This window comes from Orycteropus afer, unplaced genomic scaffold (assembly GCF_000298275.1).
Source record: "Orycteropus afer afer isolate SDZICR_OR568_19922 unplaced genomic scaffold, OryAfe1.0 scaffold00234, whole genome shotgun sequence".
Classification (NCBI taxonomy): domain Eukaryota; kingdom Metazoa; phylum Chordata; class Mammalia; order Tubulidentata; family Orycteropodidae; genus Orycteropus; species Orycteropus afer.
In genome coordinates this window covers 2,897,821-2,907,005 of record NW_006921821.1, presented here as the reverse complement: position 1 = coordinate 2,907,005, position 9,185 = coordinate 2,897,821, and the positions used below count along the sequence as shown (strand labels likewise).

Below are 9,185 nucleotides of genomic sequence, written 5' to 3'. Positions count from 1 at the left end.
AGTATAGCAGGGATTGTGGCGCTGGCGCGGGATCGGGCAGTGTTTCGTTCTGCTGTGCATGGGGTCACTATGAGTTGGAAATGACTCGACGGCACTTAACAACAACAACAACGACCCTCTTGTTAGTGGTTTTCCCTCCCTTACCATCCAACCTAGGTAACCGTCGAAGAATATTTCTTTTTGTGTGTAAACCTTTTCTTGACTTTTTACATGAATAATCTCGTACAATATTAGTGCTTTTGTGATTGACTAATTTCACTCAGCATAATGTCCTCCATGGTATGAGATGGTGTCACAGATTCTTTTTTTTTTTTTTTTTTTAACATTTTATAGTATTCCATTGTGTGTATGTACCATAGCTTGTTTATCCATTCATCCATTGATGGACATTTAGCTTTTTCCATTTTTCTTTTTTTTTTTGTGAATTGTGCTGTGATGGTCATGGGTGTGCCTATATCTGTTTGTGTCATGGCTCTTATTTCTCTAGTGTATATCTAGTAGTGGGATTGTTGGATCATATTTCTGTTTTCCAGCTTTTAAGGAAGCTCCATACCATTTTCTACAGTGGTTGCAGCATTTGTCCTTCTGGCAGTGTATGAGGATCCAGTCCCTCTATACCTTCCCCAGCATTTGTTGCTTTCTCATTCTCTCAACTTAAGCAATTATAATTAATATTTTAAATGTATATGAACAATAACATTATATAAGAAATAGAATTATAATAATATAATTAATAGAATCATTTTCTCCATGTGAAACATTTGTGAAAAAATATAATAAATCAATGTAATAGAAGACATTTAAGAGGATGTGGGATGGGTCTGTCTGGTTGCAATCAAGTTGAATGTGATTCAGTATGACTCTGTATATGTCAGAATAGAACTCCTTTCTATATGGTTTTAATGGCTGATTTTTTGGGGAGGAGGTACAAACGGTTAATGCATTTGGCTACTAACCAAAAGGTTGGAGGTTTGAGCATACTCAGAGGCACCTTGGAAGAAAGGCCTGGTAATCTGCTTCTGAAAGGTCTAAGTCATTTAAAATTCTGTGGAGCACAGTTCCTCTGATACACATGAGGTCACTATGCTCAGAATTGACTCCACAGCAACTGATTTTGGTTTGGGGTTTGATTTAAAATCATTAATGGGCTGCATAGAGTGGACACATTTGAATTGCCATGCACAGAAGTACCTTTTCTACTATTCTTTGTTTCTTTATTTAAATAGTTTCAGGTCCAGTACCAGAATTAAGCAGCTGTTTTCCTCATGCATACTGTTACATTTATTTTTGTTTGTTAATTCTGTGGGCTCTAAATCAATGTATAATCTCTTTTAAAAATGTTGATAATTCAGATCTCCAAATCATGAAAATAAAACTTGTTCCTATGTTAGATATAGAAAAATACTTCGTAGGGTACGTCCATGGTGTCTTCTGCACCTTGTGCTCTACTGTTATTCAAGGTGTGGTGAAGGCTTTTCTCTTCATTCTTTTTGAGAAATTATATTCTATTGAAAATACATAGAACATTTAAGGCAATTCTGTTAAAGTTTTGAACACAAGATCAGTCATCTCAAATTCCTGTAAATTTGGAAAATATAAATTTCAAATTTACTTAGGTCTTACTTTATTTATTTATTTTTCTTTTATTTTGATTTGGGTGAAGATTTACAGAGCAAATTCACTTTCCATACAGCGGTTCACATATACTTTGTCTCATGTCATTGTAGGTCTTACTTTAAATGACCAAAAACCAAAAAATCAAACTCATTGCTGTCGAGTTGGATCCGACTCATAGTGTCCCCTCCTTGGGTTTCCAAGGCTGTATCACTACAGAAGTAGATTGCCCAACCTTTTTTCCGAGGAGTGGCTGGTGGGTTTGAACTGCCAGTCTCCTGGTTAGCAGTCAAATGCCTTAAGCACTATGACACTAGAGCTCCCTACTTTAAATTACTCATATCAAAATTGGAGTCCCGTTGGAGAACAATATAGTTGTATGGGCAAGATGTGGTTAATATTCAGGCATGCATAGCAAGGTTACAGTAAGGGCCAAATGCACAGTCCCTGAACAAAATGATCAAATCTAATTTAGCTTGGCATCTGGTTGGTGTTCTGTAACCATACTTTATCCTGGAGGTCTGCTTGTTACTTACATTGCTTTTTACTCTCTTCCATTTTAGGTGGTTGCCTCTTTGATGAGCCTTATAGTACCTGTGGATACAGTCAAGCTGAAGATGATGACTTTAATTGGGAGCAAGTGAACACCTTAACCAAACCAACTTCTGACCCATGGATGCCATCAGGTTTGCATTCATTTTAAATTGTCTTTTAAAATAAAAGATGTGAAAAGGTCTTAGCCACAGACTGGATGTTGGTTGCATGAGTGTTGGTGATGGAGTGTGGCAATTAAAGGCTGATTAGCTAGTGAGGATGGTACAAATGATAGGATCATTTGCAAAGTGTTTTACCTTTGCATCTCTCCTTTCAAATTCTGATTCAGTTTGAAGTTTACTTCCTTTATGTTTGGGTATAATTGAGTTAGATTAATGGGCATTACCCAGTTGATCATTTCCAAACAGCATATATTGGAAATAGATTGATAGGTATTCTGGCAAATGTGTCTAATGCATGGAACCCTCACTTGGAAATCCAGATAACAAAGTCTCTATCACAGGTAGGTAGACTTGAGAGACAGCCTAACCTTCCTCAGCCTCAGGAACTTACTTTCACCTGGGAGATCTGGGAGAATGCTCAGTGATCTTTAAATTATTCTTAACATTAAGTGGAGATATATAACTGTGGATTTTTTTTTTCCATTGTAGAAGTAGTTAGTGAATTTTTTGATGAATCAAAGAACATTTGTTTCACTGAACACCAGTAAGAATTCTATTTCTTATTTGAAAGAAAGAGTAGGAAGGTGATGGCCAGTGAACTCTCATTGGATTGGAGCTTAATCATCTTAATGGACACCATTTTTAGGCTGTGGTATTTTGACATCCCTTTAAAATTTTAGATTTGCAGATTTCATTATACAAATGTGTAACCCTTGGAGTAGAGCATTCTTTATGAAGTGATTATTGTGCCCCATTTAGGTGATGTGGAGTCAAACTGTTAAATGTATAATTTGGATTTCAGATGGAACACAATGTTTGTCCTTTTTAACACATGTAAAGTCCTTCATTAATGCACCTGAATGTGGCAATAATTATACTTAGAAAGTAAAGGTAGCTTTTAAACATGATACAGAGTTTAGTGTTCTTACTGAGCATTGACAATTATAATGCATACTATTTTCCTGCCTATTCCTCCCCACATTTACATCCTTATAACTTCAAAGAAGGGAACATTAAGCTCTTTAACACTGTGGCTTTACCAGACCTCAAAACCTGTGTGGCTCTTGGTGATTTCTGCAGAGCCAACATCTTCCTTCTCTCTCTTTTCCTCTTGCCCCTTGCACATGCTCTTTGTCAGTGGGACACTTGTTTTTCTAAATTCCATTTCCAGGTTGCATTCTTGTGACTGACAGGGCAAGGGGAGCATAGCAGCTTTCACATGTGGAACTGTCCTTTCCCAAATAGGTTTCTCGCCCTCCAGTCCCTTTGGTTTTCTGCTGCTTCCTCTTGAGTATGCAGCCTGTGGGCAGATAGGCTTAGGGATGAGGAGAGGCAATGGGAGTGGGTAGAGTACGTAGATTTAGTCACAGTAGATTTCTCCGTAAGACTGTACTGGGGCTTTCTTTGTTTATTGTTTTATAATTTGGTGTAAAATTACTATTTTTTAATGGTGATGAGTTTTTATTTATTACTTACTTTTTTAAAAATTGTGATTTGGGTGAAAATTTACAGAATAAATTTGTTTTCCATTCAACAGTTCATACACATTTTATTTCATGGCATTGATCACAATCCCCACAATTTAATAGCTCTCTTCCCACTTCTTCCCTGTGGCTACCTTTTCCCTGTGTCCTTCTTTCCTGTGCATTCCTACCCTCTGTGGTGTCCCTGGGCAGATTCTGCCCATCTGATCTCCCATGATTGATGGTTCTAAGGAGTAGTACCTACCTGAGGTGATTGTTCACTTTGTGTTGTTACTGTTGTCAGGTGCCTTAGAGTTGGCTCTGACTCACAGCGACTCTGTGTGCAACAGAACTAAACACTGCCTAGACCTGCACCATCCTAACAACGCTTGCTATGCTTGTGCCCATTGTTGTAAGCACTGTGTCTGTCCATCTTGTTGAGGATCTTCCCCTTTCTCTCTGATCCTCCACTTTGCCAAGCAGGATATCCTGCTCCAGGGAATGGTCCCTTCTGACAAAGTGACCACATTAGGTGAGATGGAAGTCTGGCCGTTCTCGCTTCTGAGGAGCATTCTGGCTACACTTTTTCCAGGACAGATTTGTTAGTTCTTCTGGCAGTCCATAGTATTTTCAGTATTCTTTGCCAACCCCATAATTCAAAGACATCAACTCTCCTTAGGTCTCCTTTACTCATTATCCAGCTTTCACATGTGTATAAGGCAATTGAAAATATGTTGGCTTGGGTTAAGCACAACTTAGACTTCAAAGTGACATTTTTACTTCCTTACCATTTTAAAGAAGTCTTTTTTAAAAAAGTAATTAATTAATTAATTTTTCAGTGTTCCCTCATGTTTGCAGCAGATTTTACCGGTGAAATATGACATCTTATTTCTTGACTGTTGCTTCATGAATGTTGATTGTGGATCCATGAAAAATGAAATCCCTGACAACTTTTTCTTTTTTTCTTTTCTCCATTTGTTGTGATGTTGCTTATTGGTTCAGTTGTGAGCATTTTTGTTTTCTTTATGCTGAGATGTAATCCATACTAACAACTGTAGTCTTTGATATTCATCAGTAAGTGCTTCAAGTCCTCTTTACTTTTGGCAAGCAAGGTTGTGGCATTTACCTATTGCAGGTTGTTGATAAATCTTCCTACAGTCCTGATAACATGTTCTTTTTCATATAGTCTAGCTTCTCAGATTATTTGCTCAGCGTACAGTTTGAATAAGAAGGGTGAAAAGATGCAACCCTACACACCCTTGCTGACTTTAAACCATGCAGTATCCCCTTGTTCTGTTTGAACCACAGCCTCTTGGTCTATGTCCCAGTTCCTGATGAGAACAATTAAGTGGAATTCCCATTCTTTTCAATTTTATACATAATTTGTTATGATCTCCAGAATTGAATGCCTTTGCATAGTTAATAAAACACAGGTAAATCTCTTATATTCTTTGCTTTCATCTAAGATTTATCTGACATCAGGAATGATATCCTTCATTCCAAGTTCTCTTTGTGAATCTAGCTTGCATTTCTGGAAGTTCCCTGTCAATACACTGCTGCCACTTGGTTTTGAATTATTTTCAACAAAATTTTACTTGCATATAATATAATAAAATAATTCAATAATTTCCACATTCTCTTTGGTCACCTTTCTTTGGTGAGGATACAAATATGAATCTTTTCCAGTCACTTGGCCAGGTACCTTACCTTCAGCACTGCATCACTTGTTGAAACCTCTCAGTGTATATTCCATCAATTCCTGTAGCCTTGTTTTTTCCAGTTCCCTCAGTGCAGCTTGGACTTCTTCCTTCAGTACAATTGGTTTTTGTTCAAAGGCTACCTCTTAAAGTAGCTAAACATTGACTAATTCTTTTTGGTACAGTGATTCTCTATATTCCTTCTATCTTCTATTGATGTTTCCTGCATCGTTCACTACTTTGCCCCTAGAATCTTTCAGTATTACAACTTGAGGCTTGAATTTTTTCCTCAGTTATTTCAACTTGAGAAATGCCAAGTGTGTTCTTCCCTTTAGGTTTTCTAACTCTAGGCGTTTGTACATTTTCTTATAATACTTTATTTACTTTGTCTTCTTGAGCAGCCCTTTGAAATCTTCTCTTCAGCTCTTTTATTTCATCCTTTGTTCCATTTACATTAGCTGCTCTCCATTCAAGAGCAAGTTTCAGAGACCTCTTCTGGCATCTATTTTGCTCATTTGTTCCTTTCCTGTCTTTTTAATGACCTGTTGTTTTGTTCATGCATGATGTTCTTGATGTCATCCCACATCTTGTCTGGTCTTTGGTCATTCGTGTTCAGTGTATCAAATCTATTCATTCTTCATTTGGCCTTTAAATTCAGGCGGGATATACTCATGATTGTATTTTGGCTGTCATGGAGTTGTTTTAATTTTCTTCAGTTTGAAGTTGAAATTTGTGTATGAGCAATTGATGGTCTGTTCCACAGTCAGCTCCTGGGCTTATTTTGACTGATGATACTGAGCTTCTCCATCGCCTCTTTCCACAGATGTAGTCAGTTTGGTTCCTGTGTATTACATCTAGTGAGGTCCAAGTGTATAGCAACCATTTATGTTGTTGATAAAAGGTATTTCTGATGAATAAGTCATTGGCCTTGTAAAATCCTATCATGTAATCTCCAGTGTCAATTCTATCAACGAGGCCATATTTTCCAACTACTGGTGATTCTTCTTTGTTTGCAACTTTCACATTCCAACTGGTAATAATACATCTTGATTGCATGTTTCATCCATTTCAGACTGAAGATCTTGGTAAATTTTCAGTTTCTTTGTCTTTGGCTTTAGTGGTTGGTGGCTAGCCATTGTTTATTGGTTTTCCTTATAGGTCCATGGATATTATCCTATCACTGACAGCATTGTACTTCAAGATGAATCTTAGTATGTTCTTTCTGAAGATGAATGTTATACCATTCCTGGCATAGTGTATCATGTAATTGTTTGATTCAAAATGGCCATATCAGTGTTTCACCACTACTCATAAAGTTTTCAGTGGCCACTTTTTTCAGAAGTAGATGACATCGTCCTTCTTCCCAGTCTGTCTTAGTCGAGAAGCTCCACTGATACAAGTCCACCATGGGTGACCCTACTAGTATTTGAAATACCAGTGGCATAGCCTCTAGCCTCATAGTATCATGCACACTACCACAGTATTACAAACTGACAGACAAGTGGTGGTGTTCACCTTCTAGGCCTGTCTATTTTTTGATTGGAAGCCATGGGAGTACGTTCCATTCCAGGTCTGAATGGTGACTAGGGACCATAATATTCGGGATTTTACCAGTGTGATGGTTGGAGTTGTGTATCAACTTGGCTGGACCACGATTCTTTTTGGTTTGAGCAATTGTGATGTGGGTTGTTCTCATGATGGGATCAGATGTATATGTTTTGAGCAGCCAATCTGTTGAAGGGGAGTTTCCCTAGGGGTGTGGCCCTGCTTCCAGTATATTTGTGGACGTCCTGGGAAAAGAGATAGTCTTCTTCTGTGGATCGGGATTCTGTTGTGCTGCCTACAACTGTCTGTGAGTGAACAACCCACCATTCAGCCTGGATTTCGTGGATTCCTCATTCTTTGGAGTCAACAGTCGTTATACTGCCTGCCAACCTTGAGCGCGTTAGCCGTTGCAGCTGCATGAGTTGGGACAAGCCTCCAGCTTGATGTTTGATCCAAGAACTTGGGACTTGGCAGCTTCTAGAAGTGTGTGAGCCATTTTCCTAAGATAAATTTCTATTTCTCTATCGCTATATATGTAAGCTTTGCTGGTTTTGTTTTTCTAGAGAACCCAGCCTAATACATTTGGTACTTGGTTGGAGTGGTTCTAGAGAGACAAAATCATAAGGATGGGCTTCCTAAATTGGTTCTCCAATTTGATTAATAATAAAGGCACTGGTGACCCTGCCTCCATTAGTAAAGAGAGCCCTCCTAATCCATGGCATGAGGTGGCAACATTGTTAGCAAAATAGCACCACCAATAGATCAGGTACTTTTGGGAAGTGAGGCTCTCAGTGATTGCATATTTGATACTTTTCTGCAATTTTGTCGGCATGAGGAGTGTAAGGAAGCTGGTTGGTTGGTTCTACTTACACTAGACAAAGTGATAAAAGAGCAAAATAAGTTCAGGGCTGCTGAGTCACAGCTTAAGCGCCACATAAAAAAACCTCAATATTTCCAGTTGAGCTCTGAAAGAAAGCCTTATTTATTCTAGTAACAGAGCTGATATCGCCGAAAATCAAACCCAGAGTCTTATTAGAAGAGTGGCTGAGTTATAAATGCCAACACAGAATGGTGTCTGAAGATAAACTGAGGGCATTTCTTGGAAAAAAATGGGATCCTGAAACATGGAATGGGGACATATGGGCAGATCATCAGGAAAATGAGGACAAGGACCCTGTAAATTCTGTTGAATCCCTCCTATCTGAAGGGATTACTATTGACCCATTATCCCTTCTACTTCCATTTGATTGGATTAACACAACTGTTACTTCTGGGTCATTTCCTGAGGCAGAGGCCATGTATCATGCACACTGCATTGCTGAATGTTCTCAGGAACTGCTCCAACCACCCATTGTTGCTGCTAGACGTATAACTTAAAGTTAAGTCCAAGTGAGCCCCAAAAGGTGAAATTCAAAGTGTGACTGAGGAAGTAGTATGCTACACCTGAAAAGACCTACTTGATTTTGCTAACATGTACAAACAGAAACCTGGAGAATATGTATGGGAATGGCTACTGAGGGTATGGGATATTGGTGCAAGGAATGCAATATTGGATCATTCTGAGTTTATTGATTTAGGCCCACTATTCTTCATTCAGTGTTTCAGCTCGAGAGGTTAGGAAAGGATCTGATAGTTTATTTGGTTGGCTTACTGACGCATGGCTATTCAGTGGGCTGCCTTAAGTCAAGTTGAAGTACCAGACCTGCCTTGGTGTAATGTAGAAGAAGGTATCCAGAGGCTTAGGGAAGTTGGCCTGTTAGAATGGATTTATCAGATTAGACCCCAAGAGCCAGAAATGGAAAGTCAGAAGACATGCCTCTCACCAGTACCATGCCATCCTTTAAGATGCTGTGATTGCTATTTTATGTGTGATAAAAGATCTGTCAACTTGGCTGGACTTCACTTGTGAGTGGTGTTTCCCATGATGGATCACATGACTACGTCCTAAGCGGCCGGTCAGTCTAGGGGGACTTTCCCCAGGGGTGTGGCCTACCTGTAATACTATCCCAGGAACAAACTGGAAAAACGGCATTCCAGATATATGCTTCCTGGAGCAAGCAGCTCGCTGCGCGCCCCGGAGGAGCCTTTTGGATTTTTTTCCTTTGTTGGGAACGGCGGCTCTGCGTGTCAGTTTTGATTCTCCCGGCTCT

The 9,185-nt window shown here is 39.0% G+C and overlaps 1 protein-coding gene across 1 annotated transcript in view; it reads left to right on the top strand.

The window, feature by feature from the left end:
* The first annotated feature begins 1,363 nt into the window (after positions 1 to 1,363).
* PTPRM (protein tyrosine phosphatase receptor type M) overlaps positions 1,364 to 9,185 on the top strand; it is a 1,084,438-nt gene continuing 1,076,616 nt past the window's right edge. Inside the window, exons 1-2 of the mRNA XM_042782070.1 lie at positions 1,364 to 1,460; positions 2,178 to 2,300. Of these exons, the coding sequence (XP_042638004.1) occupies positions 1,364 to 1,460; positions 2,178 to 2,300 (220 nt within the window). The remainder of the gene's footprint in view (positions 1,461 to 2,177; positions 2,301 to 9,185) is intronic.